Raw genomic sequence first — 19,717 nt, 5'->3', positions numbered from 1 at the left:
TGTTTGGTCTTGCACTCATCAGGACAGAATTGCAAGAATGCCAAATCTCAGAAGGGAGCAATGACTTATTGCATGGGAATATCGCTTGGTAATTTGACTCTGATTGACAGAAGCTTTGCCAGAAAGACTGCACCAGGGGACCAAAACTGTGTCTCAAAAGCATGCCTCCCTTTTCGGAGATTCCTGACATTGTTTTTAGAGTATTTACAAAACCTTTTGTCTTTTTCTTTAGCTCAGCAAGGAGTATTGTGCCAAGTATTCCAGTGCCAATGTTTAGATTGTGCATCCAGGCTATTAGGAGAATGACAATTCCCACATTGCTATAGTTTTGTGAGGAAGACTGTGAGCAATAGAGAGGTGTTAGAATTTTTTTAATAGAATCCCTAGAGTGTGAAAACAGGCCCTTCGGCCCAACAAGTCCACACCAACCCTCATAGCATCCCACCCAGACCCATCCCTCTATAACCCACTCATCCCTGAACGCTGTGGGCAATTTAGCATGGCCAATCCACCTCGCCTGCACATCTTTGGACTGTGGAAGGAAACCGGAGCACCCAGAGGAAACCCACGCAGACACGGGCAGAATGTGCAAACTCCATACAGACAGTCACCCGAGGGTGAAATCAAACCCAGGACGCTGGCGCTGTGAGGCAGCAGTGCTAACCACTGAGCCACCGTGTGCCCAAATTGGGGCAGACAGTCATTTGAGGGTGGAATTGAACCCTGGGCTCTAGTACTGTGAGGCTGCAGTGCTAATCGCTGAACCACTTTGCCACATGGTCAATGTTCAAGCTGAACCAGAAACAGATCTATCATTATCTTCCAAAACATGGTCAATATACAAATATAGCCAGACATGTGGCGACTTGGCCAAAGTCTGCACAAGATTAGACACAGGTTCAAGATCACAGGATGGCACAGTGGCTCAGTGGTTAGCACTGCTGCCTATCAGCACCAGGGACCTGGATTCAATTCTAGCCTCAGGTGACTGTGTGGAGTTTGCACATTCTCCCTGTGTCTGTGTGGGTTTCCTTCGGGTGCTCCGGTTTCCTCCCACAGCCCAAAAATATGCAGGTTGGGTGGATTGGCCATGCTAAGTTGCTCATAGTGTCCAGGCTATTGGATTAGCTGTGAGAAATGCAGAGTTATAGGGATAGGGATAGGATAAGTGGGGTGTGCCTTGGTGGGATGCTCTTCAGAGGGTTGGTGTGGACTTGATGAGCTGAACTGACCTGCTTCCACACTGTGGGGATTCTATGAGCACTAGTCAGGCAGACACCAAACTGTACCATCTACTAAAAGAATGCTTGTAGCTAAAAAAAAAGTACATAGCTAACAGGAACACGGGAAATAGGAGCAGGAGTAGGCCTGCTCCATTTTTCAACCAGGTCATGGCTGGACTTCTACTTCCACCATTTCCTCACAAATCCTCATATCCCATAATGTCGGTGATATCTAGAAACCTATGTTGAACAAATTCAATGAGCTCTTACAGCTGTCTGGGTTGGAGAATTCAAAAGATTCACCACCCTTTGAGTGAAGACATCTTTCCTCATCTCAGTCTCAGATGGCCAACCCCTCATACTGAGACTTTGTCCTCGGGTAGAACCTGCCACAGCCACGGCTAGGGGAATCATCCTTCTGGCACTCATGGTCCTGTAAGAATGTTATACACTTCAATAGGATCACCACTCATTCTTTTAAACTGTAGGGAATACAGGCCCAGTTACCTCAAGGGATAAATTCCACCAACCCAGGAATCATTCTGGTGAACCTCAGCTGCATTTAGAAACACAGAGCTAGGAGCCGATGCAGGCCATTCAGCCTTTCGAGTCTGCTTTGCCATTCAATATGAACATGATTCCCTCTTGGGCGGGTATATACTTTTTTGAAGAAGCTGCTGGTAGCAGTCAGTGTGTGGCCTCATGTTCTCTTCCTCTTGCACTGCCTATCAGAAAGTTGCTTTGGTGTTCATTCAGGAGAATGTGGATACAGTTCATGCTGCCCTATTTTGAATGAGTTGTACTTAGAAATAGGAATGTGCATTTATTATAAGCACCACCAGGTTCTGTCAACTGTTTTTGTTGATTGAAGAACGTTTGCAGAAATTGAAATACACAACGAAAATGATTTCCCTTGGTATGAACCTTTTATTTAATCACCACATTTGCAGCCACTTAGTCTTTTAAATGACCCCATTTCTTTACATTTACCCATTATCAAGGCATCTCAGTTTCAATCATTAGTCACCCCCCACCTTGCATGCGCACTCATTTTCACAATAACTAGCTCACTGTGAGGAATCCACCACAGTGGTGTAAGTGATGTGAACTTCAAACTAAAAAAATCAAACATGGTCAATATCCGAATGCTCAGATAGATTTTTACTACATCTCTGCATATAGTCCAGACATTGAGTTCTGCAATGTCTTCTGAAATTTAACTTCTTTAAGAGTTCCATCCTCTGGTCTGTCACCCCTCCCATGGCTCTGGTGGTTGGGGAATATCACGCAAAGTTCAACTGGCATGGGGGGAGCTTGATAAGGCTGAATAGCCTTCTTCTGTAGTTTAATGTCCTTAAACCATCATAATTGTGTGGAACAGATGGGATGGACTGGATAGATCTTTCTCTGCCTCTCATTCTCATTTCAAGGCATGATCTCCCTTTAAGGATAATCAGTGTTTCCACACCATTAGTCACACTTTAAACATAGAAACATAGAAAGAGTAGAAGCAGTAGGCCATCCAGCTCTTTGAGCCTGCTCCACCATTCAATATGATCATGGATAATCATACAACTCAGTCCCCTGTTCCCACTTTCTCACTATACCCTTTGATCCCTTCGGCCGTAAGAATTATATCTGGATCCTTCCTGAAAACATTTGATATTTTGGCTTCAACCTCTTTCAGTGATTGTGAATTCCACAGGCTCACCACTCCTGGGGAAGACATTTCTCCTCATCTCAGCCCTAAATGCCTTACCTTGTAACCTTAGAGTGATCCTGGGGATGAAGAGTTTGTCATATGATGAGCGAACGAGGATTCTGGGTCCATACTTGATGGAGCTTAGAAGGAAGAAGGGGCATTTCATTGAAACTGACAAAATACCTGGAAACCCGGATAGAGTGACATAGAGAAGATGTTTCCACTAATAGGAGAGACTAGGACCCAAAGGCACAGCCTCAGAGTGAAGGTGACAACCCTTTAGAACTGAGATGAGGAAGAATTTCTTCAGGCAGAGGGTGGTTAATCTGTGGAACTCATAGCCACAGAAGGCTGAGGAGGCCGAGTCATTGAGCGTATTTAGGACAGAGATAGATAGGTTAGAACATAAAATATAGGACAGTACAGCACAGGAATGGGGCTTTTGGCCCACAATGTTGTGCTGAATGTGAAGCTAAATTTAACTAATCCTTTCTGCATGGCCGTGGTCCATATCCCTCCATTCCTTGTACATTCTTGTGCTTATCTAAAAGTCTCTTAAATGCACCTGTTGTATCTGCCTCTGCCACCAGCCCTGGCAGTGTGTTACAGATTCCTACCACCCTTTGTGTTAAAAAACTTGCCCCTCACATCTCCTTTGAACTTTCCCCTTCTCACCTTAAATGCATTCCCGCCCCCGCCTCCAAAGTTTTAGACATTTTAACTCTGGGAAAAAGATTCTGACTGTTAACCCTATCTATGCATCTCATAATTTTGTAGATTTCTATCAAGCCTCCCCTCAGGCTCCTCCACTCCAAAGAAAACAACCTGAGTTTTTCTAGCCTCTCCTTATTGCTCGTACCCTCTAATCCAGGCAGCATCCTGGTAAACCTCTTCAAAGCCTCCACATCCTTCCTGTAATGAGGCAACCAGAATTGAATGCAACACTCTAAGCGTGGTCAAACAAAGTCTTATAAAGCTGTACATGACATCCTGACTCTTGTACTGAATTCCCTAACCAATAAAGGCAAGTGTGCCATATGCCTTCTTTATCACCCTACCTACTTGTGTGGCCACTTTCAGTGAGCTATGGACTTGAACTCCAAGATGCGTCTGTACATCAATGCTGCTCAGGGTCCTGCCATTAACTGTGTACTTTTCCTTAACATTTGATCTCCCAGGTTCTTGATTAGTAAGGGGGTCAAGGGTTACGGGGAGAAAGCAGGAGAATTTAGAAACATATCGGCCATGGTCGAGTGGTGTAGCAGACCTGATGGGCTGAGTGGCCTAATTCTGCTCCTATGCTTTATAATATAATCTTAAGGGTTCTGGCTTTGGATTACCTGATCATTGGGAATATCCTTCCTGCATTTACTCTGTCTAGGCCACTTAGAATTTTATAGATTTCCATGAGATCCCTCCTAGTTCTTCTGAACTCCAGTGAATATAGTCCTAACCAATCCAGTCTCTCTTCACACATCAGTTGTGCCATGCCAGGAAGCCATCTGGTAAACCTTTGTTGCACATGATTAAGACGTTAAGTACCCATTTGATGTGAACCTTCAATTGATGAACTTGAATTTCAGACTCTTCAGATCAAGAAAAGTCAGTGGAGTCTTCGATCCTTGGACTGGTGCTGGAGATTGTGAAGCAGCCAGTCTTCATTGCAAGCGCTGGGAGTGTTCTCTGGGTCATCCTGATGGTGTTCAGTGCATGCTTGTACTGGCGCCGCCGCACAAAACGCTGCCAAATTCAGAAGAAACACAGGCTCAGCAAAGGTGAGAGAGACCTGTTAATACCACCATAGAACCCTTTAACAATAGAGACTTGGTAACGTCAAGCTGAGGGCAAGTGCGTCAATGATGCTCACTCACATAGCTGCTTGTTGAAGGACACTCTCTCCTCTAGTCCGAGCGTTTGGTATCTGACCCTTATTTGGTGGATGGAGGGAGCCGTGGCGTTATTCAACTGTGAAGGAATTATTTGTCTACGTCATACTGTCAAAAGGCCAGGGACTCCTTCAGTGTTGGGAAATATATGCCAGTAGTCGTATGTCTTCTCTCAGAGTTCAGTGTTGGCTGAAAAGTGGAACACACTGATTTGGAGAAGGAAGAAAAGTTGAAATGAAGAGGGTAAAGAGAGAAATGGATGTGGTGACGGAAAGAGAGAGAGAGACAATTGTGGACGAAGGGGAAGGATGTAACTGCTGCAGAACAGACAGAGGTGGTACAGGACACATAGTAAATGTACGGTGCAGAATGAGGCCATTCAGCTCCTTGTGTCAGTGCTGGCTCAAAAATTGCTATGCCGCTTTAGACTCTTTGCAACTGTCAAACCTTATCTCTATAGGTTACAGAACCTCAAGACCAAAGGTTCCTGCCCCTTCCCCAATTAAAGGCTTCTTCCTACCACCAATGGTATGTTTCTATCAACAAGGGGACCCTATATTACATGACATGGCCCTGCGAGCCTGCCAGGGAATTGGGGGAGGGGTATCTCTCCTCATAGTCATCTTGTGCCCCACGAAAGGCTCCCTAATGGAAAAGGATGCTCCTGTTTGAGCATCCACTGTGCCTTCCACTGTGCCTCATCAAGTCTCTCAATTGACCTCTCAGACCCAACACACAATCCCTGGGACCACATGATCAGAGCTGTGGGGAGCCAGCTCCAATTGTTTTTCCTCTAGCCCTTCAGCGATACTTCTGGTCCAGGACTGCTGCAGTACCAGTAATGGCCACAGCTTCCGGTGTGCTGTTTGAGGTGACAGGATTGCTACAGAAACAAAAACAGAAGTTGCTGGAAAACTCAGCGGGTCTGACAGCATCTGTGAAGAGAAATCAAAGTTAACATTTCGGGTCCGGTGACCCTTCCTCAGAATCGAACTGAGCTTTTCCAGCAACTTCAGTTTTTGTTTCTGATTTACAGTATCTGCAGTTCTTTCGATTTTTATTTAGGATTGCTGCAGTACTAGTAATGGCCACGGCTCTTGATGGCACTGTTGGGCAAAACTGCTGCTGGCAGCTATTGGAGTTGGGAGATCCTGCCTTGGGTAGTGTCAGGAGCAGAGGCCACAACTTCAGACAACCACTTGTGTGAGCCATCTAATTAAGGTTGAGTTGCAGCTTCCTGGGGACACGGAAATGGGCTTTCTGCCAGCTTTCCAGCTGGTGGTTAGGGCCATCGTCTCTGCATCAAATCCTGGCTCAAGTGCTTAACAGTGATAAGCGCCTGCCTCTTGCACACTCTCCAGTAGATCCCCACCTTCAACTCCTTCTTAATCTTGGATTTGCATGTCAAGTACTGTAACCTTCGGGATCCTACGGACCAAAATCTGGGAAGTGGGATTAGACTGGATGGTTCCTTGTTTTGCATCATGGACACAAATGACTGAATGGCGACATTCTGTGATGTAAATTTTCAGCTGTTCCACCAACTAATTTAAATCTGCGTCTTCTGTACAGTGATCTCTGTCCTAAAGGAAATAGATAGCATAGTGTGGAGCTGGAGGAACACAGCAGGCCAGGCAGCATCAGAGGAACAGGAAAGTTGATGTTTCGGGTTGGGACCCTTCTTCAGAAACAATTTTATTTTTGTTCTGAAGAAGGGTCTAGACCCGAAACGTCAGCTTTCCTGCTCCTCTGATGCTGCTTGGCCCCTTGTGTTCATCCAGCTCTACACCTTGTTATCTCAGATTCTCCAGCATCTGCAGTTCCTACTATCTCATTACTGATCCTAACTAGATTGGCATCCAACTACTGTTGAAGAGTTAATTATCAGAACATTAACTATCTTTGTTAGGAGTCTGTTCTACCCATTGTGTGGAGCAACGTTAGTTAAATTTACACAATATAGGAGACCAAGGTGCCTTCAGATGGTGGACTGAGGCTTCTATTTTACAGTGAATGTAGCCTGTTTCACCTCTGTATTGGATTATTAGAAGCAAAAGCATTGTCTTTTAATCCAAAGCAGGTTAGCAAGGTAAATTGTAGAATTTATTGCTCCAAGAGCACAGTCATCCAGTGCTGGGAGCCTCAATCCGCAAAGCACTTTCCAGGACTGCCTGACTTTCAGTCCTAATAATGAGACCCTGCACTCAGGATGTATAGCCATGCATTTTGTTGATTTTTATTTTGCCACATTTCGTATTCACCCTATGATCAGAGGGTATATATGGAAACATGAAGAAACCACGCAAGACACAAATCACTGCACCACCTATGACACCCAAAAGCCCCAACTTCTGTTTTATTAATTCATGCTATTTATCTGCACTGCAGGCTTGTACAGACTGGCTAATGAAGACATTATTATCAAGCACAGGTAAGGTGAGATAAGCTATAGTGAGTGTTTGCACTGGTAATTCCCTGGGCAGCTGACCTGACAATGTTATTGCTCTGTTCCAGGATGAATCTCACTGACTCTCCCTGGTTGTCGAACTCCTGGAAATCCAGCAACTGCTCCAAGAGCTTCAGTCCTGGGAATAGTCAGCCTCTCTGGCTCCACAGTCAGGAGAAACAAGCCTACTGGTCAACAGGTGAGAAACGAGTTTCCAGCAAGTCCACATTTATGATCTATTCGGCCCATGAAAATGTTGCTGTGGATTTTCTTACAGTAGACAAAGAGAGATTTAATAGATGTACACAAATTGAGGTTTTGAGAGGGTAGATAGACTGTTTGTGTGCCTCTGTCTGCTATACGTATCCCTTGATTTCCCAAGAAACCAAAGATCTGTGTCTCAGCCTTAAGTATATTTGATAATGGCCCAACCCTCTGGTTAGAGTTTCCAAAGATTCACAATCCTTTGAGTGAAATAATTTCTCCTCATCTTATGACAGATGTAGGATAATTAGCAAGCTAACAAACAAACAGATTCCTTTATTGATATTTTCTAATCAACCTGTTCAATGATGTTATTATACTCATTTGCAGTAAGTGGGACTTGAACCTGGGTTTCCTAGTCCAGAGGTAAAGATACTGCCATGGTACTACAAGAGTCACCCTCCCCAGAACCTTTTTTTTTGTTTAAATTAAGAAGCGCTCTTATGACTGACTGACTGGTTTTTGTTTCTCCCCATCACCAAATCGCCTGTGGTTTTTTTTTAATCAACCAACACCAGTAAATCACCCGTGTTTTCCAGTTGATTAATTTACATGCAAAGCCCATTAAGCGCGATACAGACCATCAAAGGTGAGGGAGGGATAGGAGAGAGGTTGAAAGCTAAACCAAACTGGAATTGGATGGGGAGATCAAGCAGTCCACCCCGCTGTGGTGTCACCTCTCTATAAAGGTTTAGAGAATATTGTTGGACACCGCGTATTCCCTTTCCAAGGACACCCAGGCACAAATGTAGCCATGGAAGACGGGCACACAGGCATGAACTCAGAATCTTTATATCCTGATGAATGGAGCTTATTTTGTTACGTCAGTTAACTCTTTCAAGTACTAACTACCTTAATACAACATGCTATCGTTCAGATTGTCATTTATTGAATGAGATGCTTTGTCTTAGGACTGGAATCTGGAAGTGGGAAGCTCTCCACTTCTCTGTCACTTGTTTACTGTCCCTCAATATGCGATAAATCTCAGCCAGAGGAACAAACTATGCAAGTCACAATTGTGTAATTGTTTTGTTTCTTGATGGAAGCCTGATTGGATTTATTGGACAAGTGAAAGTAAGCTTTTCATTAAGAATGTTAAAATGATTAATTAGGACTCCTTATACTTTAGCTGTAATTAGATTATTTCCTAATTGATTAGCCATCCAACTGGAGTATTGGGTAAAGACAGTGGTTTTGAATGTTCATTTCTTTTATTTTCTCAAGATTCAGCAGTATACTTGATTAAACTCAATGCCATCTAGCCATCATTGGCAAACTGCTAGGCTATGTCAACTGGAATGCTGGCCTGAAATAGCTTTCATTGTCAATCCACTGAGTATCATAAGTGAAAAGAACTCTCGGTTCTTCTTCTATGAATCTCTCTCTCTTTTTCTCTTGGTAGGTTCATCAATTGAGAAGGACCAGTGTTTGAGAGACCAAAACCCCTTGATATTTCCTGATAACAGTCTGTATGGGACGTTCAATGCTGACATTAAAGGAAAGGATTTAAAGACGTTTAGCACACCCCTATCACAGAGATCTACAAACTCAAGCTATACTGTTCAGATGACTCCAAATCAGAGTCCTTTGCCATTACTGAAAAACAACACTAACAGAAACAACATCAACGGTTTTGGCCAGGAAATTACAAAGTTACCATGGAAACCGACACCCTACCGACAAGCCAATCCAGAATCATGGAACAAAAACTGCAATAATGGTGAGAGTTTAAATCACCATTAAATCTAGAAAATTCTAGCATTTTTAAGAAAAATCTTTTCATTGGTGCTGCCTTCACCCTCCCTTTGCTGGAAGTTGTCACTGTGTGATATGGCTCTATATGCAGTCATTGTTCTCTGATATTTTACTCAGTTGACACTTTTACATGACTGGAGCATTGCCAGTGAATGTCAGCAGATCATTTGACTAAGGGAGTCCTCACCAGACTCCAGCCACATTGACTTCCCAATCCAGAGCTTCCACAAAAGACATTGCAGCAAATGTTCCCCGACTTGACACACAGTCAAGTTAATTCTTAATGTCAAACTAATGTGCAGGAAACAAAAGTAACAAAAACAGTTAAGGTGGAAGGATACTGACCATACAGAACAAAAAAAAAGGTCTGAAGTTTAATGATTGCTGTGCAGGGGTACATTACCACAAGGAGTGTTCCAGGCCTTACTTGTACTGTTGAAGGGAGTGAAGCTTTGTCTCATGATTCAGGTCTCTTGTTCCTGATGACTGTACAGCAAAACTGGGACTTATGTGGTCAGTGGTAGTGTCCCTGCCTTTGACCTAGGAGGTCCAGGTTCAAATCCTACTTGCCCCAGAAGTTTGTCGTAACATCTCTGAACAAGTTGATTCAAAGATTACAACAATTCTTGTATAGGATTGGATGTCACATAAGGATGGGTTCAGCTGTGATGCCTCACATGGCTGAGAAGCCACCCCACACACAAGGCGTTACGATTCAAGTTGTCTCACTTTCCCATCACTTGAGGTGCAGTGCTGGAGATTTGCTAATTGCCTTGTAAAACTATTCCCAGGCACAGAGTCAACATTCCAGGAAAGGAAAACGAGGAGCAACAATGGAATAAACTCAGAAAAATCTGTCACAGAGAGGTCAAGGAAGTTGAAGTTTGCAAGTTACCTTTGTTTAAACCCACAACAGTTTGTACAAAGGAACAGAACTATCTCCACCTTTCCTATCCTCAGAGATGATAGAAACAATGGCCTTGTTTCAAACCCTTCTTCAAAGTCCCTGGCACGTCTGCCTGTGTTTCCACATTTTTTAAACCTATTTTTCTATTTGACCTGCTCAGAGATGTTATTGCATACCTCCATGCCAGGTGGGACTTGAACTCAGGCCTCCCAGTGCAGGAGCAGGTACATTACCACTGCACCTGCCTATGTTTCCATTGTAACTGTTAATGGCAATTAACCTGTGCTATGAAGGAAGATTAAGTCGTTAACAGAGCCAGCATGAATTAAGGCTATGTGGCAAAGTACAAACTCATTAACATACTGGTTAGCCGTTAACCTAGAGGTTAATCAATGATGTTAATTAGTTTATTACAAGGATTTGAACAAAGTTATTTTAGCTGTTCATCTTAACCCAGTATAATAAGCTGTATATGTTGGTCAATTTATTTAAGGTCTTTAACCCGCTCAACCAGTTTAATTAGATTCATTATTTAAGTTTTTTTTTACTCGGAAGTGTTATCACGCGCAACTGAGTGACTTTTCCACCACCAAAATCACCATGATTTCTTTTGCGTTGAAAACACAACAATCACAGCAGGTCAGGCAGCATCCATGGAGACAGAGCAAGCTAACGTTTCGAGTCTAGATGACTCTTCATCAGAGCTGGTCATCAGAAGTCATCATGAGTTCTTTTGCGTTCTTTTTATTCCCTTTTAATAGTCACTCATGTAGCAAATTAAATATTAACAAACAAAGCCCACTGTGAGCAATGGAAACTATTAAAAGTGGATGGGGTGGGGGGCAAGGAGAGAGGGTAAGGACTAAATCAAAATAGAGTTGGAGGGGGAAATAAAATTGGTTTAATTACATTAAACGATCCAAAATTATAGGAGTTAAACAGGCTTCTCGAGGTTACCAGGTTCAAGATGGGCTCCGTTGGAGTTCATGGACTATTTTTGTGGCAGAGAAAGTTTGGGATTCTTTGGGTTTCTCCTACAGAAAGGAGGGTGTGGATGATGGCACCATTAAAACAACATACAGAAGCTGATGCTGCCTGGCCTGCTGTGTTCCTCCAGCTCCACACTGTGTTATCTCTGACTCCAGCATCTGCAGTTCTTACTATCTCTACAGAAACTTTTGTTGTGTTTTCCAACACAAAACTGTTACAGAGATGCTGCCATTTCCAAGTGTTTAACATGTTTTCTTCACAGTGCCTCAAAATGTTGACTCTGTGCTTCTAGCTCTAGTTTCCATCTCTTGCTATCGCCTTGTTAGTCTTTCGTGGGATGTGGGTGTCACTGGCAAAACCAGCATTTGTTGTATAACCCCAATTGCCTTTGAACTGAGCGGCTTCCTAAGCCATTTCATAGGGTTAGGAGTCACCACATCACTGTGGATTTGGAGTAATGTGTAGACCAGACCAGGTAGCAAATTAATTAGAGCATTAATCAATCAATTGGAATTTTGCAACAATTGATAATAGCTTCACAGACACTATAACTGAAACCAGCTTTCAATTCCATGTAAATTTCACCAGCTACTATGGTGGGATTTGAACCCACATCCCAAGAGAATTCAGTTGATCGTCTGGGTTGCTAGGCTAGTGACATTTCCACTACACTGCCATCTTCACAATATTCTTGAGTCCAGACACATGCTTAACCAATCCAGCAAAGTGAACATCAATAGTAAACAGACTCTCAAAATCAAATAGAACAATTGAATGTTATGGAAACATTCATAGAGACCCTAGTGAGGTGGCATGATTGTTCCATACTATCAATTCAGCATTTCTTTCTTGAATTTATATTGCTGCATTAAAAAACCAGCTGTCAAATTTACTTTGAAAATATTTCCTATGGACTGAGGGGGACATTTGATGGCTCCATGGTTAGGTTATGAACTGACGTAGACCCTTGATATGCAATTTATCTTGAGAAAGAAGATTGTTAGACTAAATTCTAGGATGGATTGTGCATATTTTCTGGAAGCATGGACACTGATTCACTTTTCTTATTAATAAATGTTCACTGAGTTATTTTGATTCCATTCCTAGAAAGTAATGGATCTGTGATCACTGTCAGTCAGAATCCAATCACCAGTCCGGGATCCAGCCGCAAAGGTAAAAATAAATCACCATTGTTATTGTAATGAACTTGATTATCAGTTTGGGAATTTTGGTTGAGGCTAGAATGCACCTGGGAGGGCTGTACAATTGAAGTGTTACTCTAGAATTGCAAATACTGATAAAGCATCGTGCCACATTTCTGTAGGACGTGGGCTCCCAGTTTCAGTTTCTCAGTCTCCATAGACGAGTTAGCAGTAGACACTCCTGAATGAGCTGCGAGGGACAAACACAGATAGTACTGGGAAACTCAGTGGGTCTGGCAGCTTCTGTGGAGACAGGAACAGAGTTATTTTTTTCTATTCATCTGTGGGCATCACTGGCTGGCCAGCATTTCTTGCCTATCCCTAGTTGCCCTTGAGAAGGTGGTGGTGAGCTGCCTTCTTGAACCGCTGCAGTAGGGAGGGAATTCCAGGATTTTGACCCAGCGACAGCGAAGAAATGGCAATATATTTCCAAGTCAGGATGTTGAGCAGCTTGGAGCGAAACTTGAAGGTGTTGCATTGCTGTCCTTGTCTTTCTAGATGGAAGTGGTCATTGGTTTGCAAGGGTCTGAGGATCTTTGGTGAATTCCTGCAGTGCATCTTGTTTATGTTTCAAATCTGGTATGACACTACTTCAGATGTCTCTTCAGAATTTATTCAATTCTTCTTCAGAGTCCCAAAGAAGAGTCATACCAGATTCAAATGATTGACTCTGTTTCTCTCTCCACAGATGCTGCCAAACCTGCTGAGTTTCCCCAAAATTCCCTGTGTTTGTTTCAGATTTCCAGCATATGCAGTATTTTGCCTTTGTTTAAGATTGGAGAGACAGTTGGAAGACAAGTTGTTCCAATTGTTTAATGATGGTTCCTTCCACATCTGTGGTTAGAATGACAATACTAGAAGATGTGTCTTTCGAAGACCGTTTAGATAGAAAATAGGGATTAGAAGAAATGTTGGTTAAGCCAAAAGTGAATATAATGGGGAGGGCTAACATTGTCACCTTGTTCAAAGCTTGCATGGTCTAATCATAGTCAGGCATCTCATCTTTCTGTCTTTGGAGTTGGGGTGGACAGTGTGAAGAGCATTTAATTCTGTGTACAACCTCCAGTATACCTAATCTGGGAGTGCTCTGAGAGAAGCATCCCACCCTGAGTGGGATCAAAGATCTAGTTATCATTTTCCTTCAATCAAACTCTCACCCCATCAGCCCAAAATCAAAGTAAAGACTGAGGAAGAAAATTGAAATATCCAGTAGCGTGCATAACACTGACCTATATTTTACATGGAGTCTTTTTTTAACATGGCACACAATTTCACATTTAATATTTCAGTATCTTCTCTTACTTTATTTTTTCTTCTGAAGGCATTGGCTCATGAGGACTACCAGGTCCTGAATATTTCACTCATGGCAGCTATTCTTCACGTATGGGTCATTTGATTTGCAATGTGAACCATTGTGTTGTCTCCTATCGCTCGCTTTCCAGGAGGGTTGCTGGATACTGATTAGGAGTTGATTGTTGGTGAGGTTTTTCCTGAACCAGAACCTTCCTGATCTGAGCTGCAAGAGTAGCTTCAGATGTAGCCTCAACATTAACCATGCAATCGCTGACACGTACACATCTCTTTCAAGAAGCACATTACTCAATGAGTGCTCCGCACCAAACTGTAATGTTCACTTTTTCTCTGTTTGGTTATGATAGTCGAGTAACACCTAGGCTCACTGTGCTTGATTGGCAAAGCCTGGGTGTTGACTCAAGGAAAAGCAAACACACTGCAGAAAAAGCTGATAGCTAAGTTGAAGTATGGAATAGACATTGGAAAAAAACCTGTTACTCACTTTGAAACAAATGGCCGCAATCTGAGGAAAGCGTGTATGATACTAATAATGACCAGTGCTCAATTCTATATGGTGATGACCAGGTCATCTGGCCTGAACCCTCTGTGGAAGCTGATGTGCCTCTGTCCACTCACGCTACCAGCCAATGTGACAAGAAGAAATCCTGTTCAAGGACCGGGAAATCTAGTTTAAGGGGTCTCTGCCCATGGTCCTATCTTTTGCCTTTCATTTGAACTTGGAAAGGATGTTGATTATTTATGCATTGGTCCTATCTGAGTCCCAATCTTGTAGGATTGAATGTCTGAAGCCCTTTAAATCTCCTTTCTACAACAGTTGATTGTGAAGTGAACGCAGATATTAGATTCAAGCATACAATCTGGGTTGGCAGTCATAGCAGGTTTAAGGCAGTAGTGCATTATTGGAAGTTGCTGCCTTTTGGATGAAACGTTAAGCAAGTTGCACTTGTGTCTATTATATGCAGGGATTGTCCTCAAAATTAACAACACTGAATATTTTCATCGACGCAGTTTAGGGGATGTTTTGGATAACGGGTCGGAGTCAGTCTTTCAGATTTCTTCATCCCAAGCAGTTACTGCACTATGCCTCTAGAGAGCAGCACCAATTCATAGTCATCAGCCTGAAATTTCTCTGAATGTGTACAGATTGTAGTTCCACAGGTGAAAACAGCTCTCTGGTCATTTCCATGTTTAGACAGTAAATGCCAAGAGGATATTTGAGTGTGATATTACAACAGAGCCTGTTCCTGAGGTCAGCCAGTGTCCAGTGGATGAATTATGAGTTGGAGTTTGAATCTTGTCCCATGCGATCTGCCATGCGTCAGTCATTTTTGTTTAAATATTAAAACAATTTAAATGAAATTCATTTATTATATTATCTGCACCATTGTTTGCTTCAGTGATGTCAACTGATCTGAATTTGTGTCATTTGATAATGTGAAATCTGGAAAAGTGCAATTGGATCACGTGATATCTCTCAGTGTTGCCCTTTACAATCCCCTATGATTGGATTCCTCTTATGTTTTACTTACACCAGCAACTGTTGCAAGAGGGACATTCCACGGAATGGGAGGCCACCTTACAGCAGGACACTGAAGGGTGGTAGAGGAGAGGGGCATCAGAGTAGAGGGAGAGAATTAACAAGGACAGGAAAGAGGAGAAAGTGATGGTGGAGGAGAAAAGGGAAAGTGGGGAAACAAAAGGGAGAAAAAAAGAGAGACGCAGGTTGGAGGGTGGGGAAGGATGTGATGAGGAGAGACTGGGGATGGGCGATAGAAAGGCAAACTGAATGTGGGGAGGAATTCACAGGGAAACCAGTAGGGGGAGCTTTGGTTCCACCAGTAACTGATAGTAGCTCACTGATAACTAATTGTGGTAATACTCAATTTTTATTCATGGTCAATGGGCACGCATTAACTTTCCAATGTATACTGGTAACTAGTTATAACTAATAACTAATAGGTTATATTATATTAATAGTATGTTGTTATCCTACAGACTCCACCATCACTCCAGTGGGCCCTTTCTGGCTAAATACACAAGGTGAATCTTTAGATGCTTCCATTTTGCTTTTAACAGTGGTCATTTTTGTCTGACTCAGTTCAGTTTGTGAACTCCAGTGTCACGGTAATAAACCATAAAATGCGGGAAATACTGGCAGGTCTGGCAGCATCTGTGGAGAGAGATCCAAAGTGAACATTTGGACAGCAGGTCAGCACCCTGAAAGTCGAATCCTGTTCCTCTCTCCACAGATACCACCTGAGCATTTCCAACACTTTACTGTTTCAATTTCTGATTTCCAGCATCTGCATACTTTTGTTTTTGTGTTTTGTGACATAACGTAGTATCTGGATAAGAGCTTACAATGTTGAAAGAAATGAACAAAGCGATAGAGTTGAGATTCAGTCTGTAGTCAGTTACACTGTTAGGTTATGCTAAGGCTGATTTTTATCTTAACTCCACTCTTATTAGAAATAGATCTCAGTGGTTAGCACTGCTGCCTCACAGCGCCAGGGACCCAGGTTCAATTCCAGCCTCGGGCGACTGTCTGTGTGGAGTTTGCACATTCTCCCCGTGTCTGTGTGGGTTTCCACCGGGTGCTGCAGTGTCCTCCAAAGATGTGCAGGTTAGGTGGATTGGCCATGCTGAATTGACCATAGTGTGCAGGGTTGTACGAGCTAGGTGGATTAGCTGTGGAAGTGCAGGTATCCAGGGATAAAGTAGGGAGGTGAGTCTGGGTAGGATGCTTTTCAAATAGTGGATGGGATGTTTTTCAAAGAATTGGTGTAGACCTTTTGGGCCGAATGGCCTGTTGCCACACTGTAGGGATTCTATGATTCTAAGATCTAATGGAGTGTACAATTTTCAGACTGGATTACTAAATCCAGTTTTGTATAGTCTGTGTGTTAGACAGATGAGTTAACAATTATGGTATTGTTTGATTTATGGGAGGTAGGATCGTATGTTGGGTAAACCACAGACTGAATTTTACCAGAAATTGGCCAAGTGTCAATTTTGGTGAGTTTCACGGAGGGTTTCTCTTCACAAAACCTGGTTGGGTTTTCTTATTCGATTTCCCTAAACTCGCCTCATTACTAATGCACCACGCTCCAATGGCATCCTGCTGTTGTATTCTCGCAGCACTCACTATAGGCAGAGGTCCTGGTCACAGCTGGCACTTCTTGCGATTCTTGGCACTTGCACTATCTTTAAAGCACAGTCACAAACCAGCTACAGCTGCCCTGCATGGTTCTTGTCAATTGCCCCTGACATGTCGAGAAGGGAGACATTGGCACCTGCCTTTGCCAGTCAGGAGGTGGAGGTCCTGGTAATGAGGATGGGGGTGTGTGGGGGTGGCATGCGGTCACTGCCCATGTAACGCCCTGAGATATTGGTGGCGGATAGTCCAGAGGAGCACATGGTGAGTTATTGTTGCCAGGTACTTGCTGTGACTTTCCTGCATCGTGATGTGGAGGTGCTGCTGTGGGCTGCACTCCGAAAACTTGTGATTTCAAATAAACCTGTTGGAGTATAACCTGGTGACGTGTGATTCTTGACTTTTCCCATGTCGGGAATTATCAGAGTCTAGTTTCTATCCAGAGGGCGGGAGAATGGGAAACTGCATGTCACTGATGTGAGATGACATTATAATGAGGATTTTAATGTACACTGATGTATGCAAAGAGACCTCTCACTGTTGATGAGTGAGAATCTCGTTTTGCTGTTCAACACTTGGTTGGAAAATGGAACTTTTTCCTCAACATTGGGAAGGTCCTCACTGGAAACCCCTCACAATTCTCCCAACTTTCTGTCATTGCCCATCTCAGTCATCTGTAGAGACGAATGCAGTGTAGAGGACAGTGTGTGTATATACACTATGCCTGTCTGAGTATGTGACAATGCACAATCATATTTCTATTGAAAGATCATGGACCTGAAATATTCATTCAGTTTTAATTATTAAAGACACTGCCTGGCTTACTGAATATTTCCAATATTTTCTAAATGTTTCCTTCATGATGTTGTTTAAAGTGCAATGATTCAAGGCAGGTTTTGTTTCTTGTAATATATAAATGAATTTGAGTGGGAAGGTGGATTGGGGGAGATGATGCTTTATAAAATGTGTAAGATTTTGGGTATAATTTGTTAGCCTTACAGATTGAGTCAATTCAGGAATTCTATCCTACACTATATAAGGCAGTATTCCATGTTGAGGGTAGTATGTAAAACCTTATAGCATATTGAGCTACATATATGTAGGTTGTTTATAGGGTAGCACATTATGTAGATGAATATATAGCAGTCAAAGGCAGTACAGAGTGCATTTCATGCATCCTTAGTCTATTTTGTCATAGATGAAATCTATAGTTGTATATGGTTCTTGGAGTTTATGGTTATTTAGTAAAATATATCCGACAGTATATGGAACAATAAAGTTGTATAGTTTAATTCATCATTGTAACATGATTGGATCAAGTAGAAAACAAATGATTTATTTTAATCTGCATGTAAACAGAAAATTAATCATTCCAGTCAGGCAGATGAAGCTATTAACTCATTTTGCAATGCTCCATCTTGTCATAAAACTGCCATTGGCACTAACCCTGATTCTGCTGGTGTAAGATGAGATTTCCAAGCTCCCTCTGGCACTGCTGTGAGTTATGGTAAGATGTGGTCTCCACGGGGTTGCTAATGATGCACCAGAGGACATACCTATGATCTGTTCTGGCCAGTGGTTTGTCTGTTATATATTAAACGGGCTGGACTTTCTGAGTCGGCCCTTGGTTGCTATGGTGTTATGGCCAAAACTCAACAATGCAGATGCAATGAAGTTCACAGTCAAAACCCTCAAATTGTTCATGAACATAGTTGTAGTTATTCATGAGTTCAGGTTAAAATGATCTTTACCTATATAAATTCACACAAAAAATATGTTTACATTTCTGTGACATAGAACAAAAAGAATTATCATTTAGATAATGTTTTCCAATCATCAAGAAGAATTAAATTTATATTTTATTAACTTGAAATAACAGTTCCAGGATAAGAGATTTGCAATGCCTTTTGCTCACTCCTGTTACAGACACATTAGAATCACAGCAGAGTCAATATTAGCTCAGTTGCTTGCATTCTTGCTTCAGAGGCAGAAGGTTTGATCTTCAGTGCCACTGGAAAGACTTAGGTGGAAAGTATCCAGGTGTCATCTTTCAGATAAGACAAGGCCCCTTTCACCCTCCTATGTGGGTGTTAAAGATCCCATTGCGCTATTAGGAGAAGAGAAGTGGGCTTATCCCTGGCTATTCTGGTCAATATCCATCCCTCAACCCACATCAACAAAACAGCTAGTTTGTCCTATCAATGTTTGTTGGTGTTAGCTGTGCACAAATTGACTGCCTGTTTCCTACAGTAAACAGTGATTAGGTTTCAAAGAATGCTCCGTTGACAGTAAACTCCTTTGATACATCACGAGGTTGGGAGAATCTGTCAACAGAGAATCAATGTCATGTGGTCATGGGAGTTTCCAAGTAACAAGAATGACTTGTATCACTATAGCTGCATGAACATAATATACCATCCCAGTAGCTTTCATTGGTATCTCATTGAAGGTAGATTCCAACAGTAATTTTTCACTTTAGCACACTAGGGACAATCCCCAAAATGCTGCAACCATTTTCGCTTTGGTGTGATTACTGAGCACGATCGTTTTTTGTTTTAAAAAAAAAACAACTGGGACAGGGACATCCTTTGCTGACCTCACCCAACCCTCCCACATACTCCTTTAGATTTAGATTTAGATTTAGACTTTATTGTCATGTGCACTCAAGTACAAAAGTACTGTTTTGTACAGGAGTATAGTGTAAAATTTTCAATGTTGCCACACACAGTGCTATCTTAGGTAAAAAACTTAAGAACAGGGTAGAAAGAAGTAAGGAACGAGGTTAAATGTTAAACATTCCACTCTCTCTTAGTATTAAGTCAAAAAAGAAAAACATAAAGCTAAAAGTTCCATCATTGCAGTTTTCCTTAAGTG

General features: G+C 42.3%; 1 protein-coding gene across 3 annotated transcripts in view; it reads left to right on the top strand.

Annotated features, from left to right (window-relative positions):
- robo4 (roundabout, axon guidance receptor, homolog 4 (Drosophila)) overlaps positions 1–19,717 on the top strand; it is a 124,990-nt gene that overhangs the window by 74,746 nt on the left and 30,527 nt on the right. For 2 of the 3 annotated variants that reach the window (XM_048615601.1, XM_048615599.1), the window contains exons 11-16: positions 4,509–4,700; positions 7,200–7,242; positions 7,326–7,456; positions 8,924–9,241; positions 12,281–12,346; positions 15,685–15,729. In XM_048615601.1, coding sequence (XP_048471558.1) covers positions 4,509–4,700; positions 7,200–7,242; positions 7,326–7,456; positions 8,924–9,241; positions 12,281–12,346; positions 15,685–15,729 — 795 coding nt within the window. The remainder of the gene's footprint in view (positions 1–4,508; positions 4,701–7,199; positions 7,243–7,325; positions 7,457–8,923; positions 9,242–12,280; positions 12,347–15,684; positions 15,730–19,717) is intronic. The other variant, XM_048615600.1, reaches the window with a different exon arrangement.

This window comes from Rhincodon typus, chromosome 32 (assembly GCF_021869965.1).
Source record: "Rhincodon typus isolate 14 chromosome 32, sRhiTyp1.1, whole genome shotgun sequence".
NCBI classification, from domain to species: domain Eukaryota; kingdom Metazoa; phylum Chordata; class Chondrichthyes; order Orectolobiformes; family Rhincodontidae; genus Rhincodon; species Rhincodon typus.
This window is presented reverse-complemented; position numbering and strand designations above follow the sequence as displayed.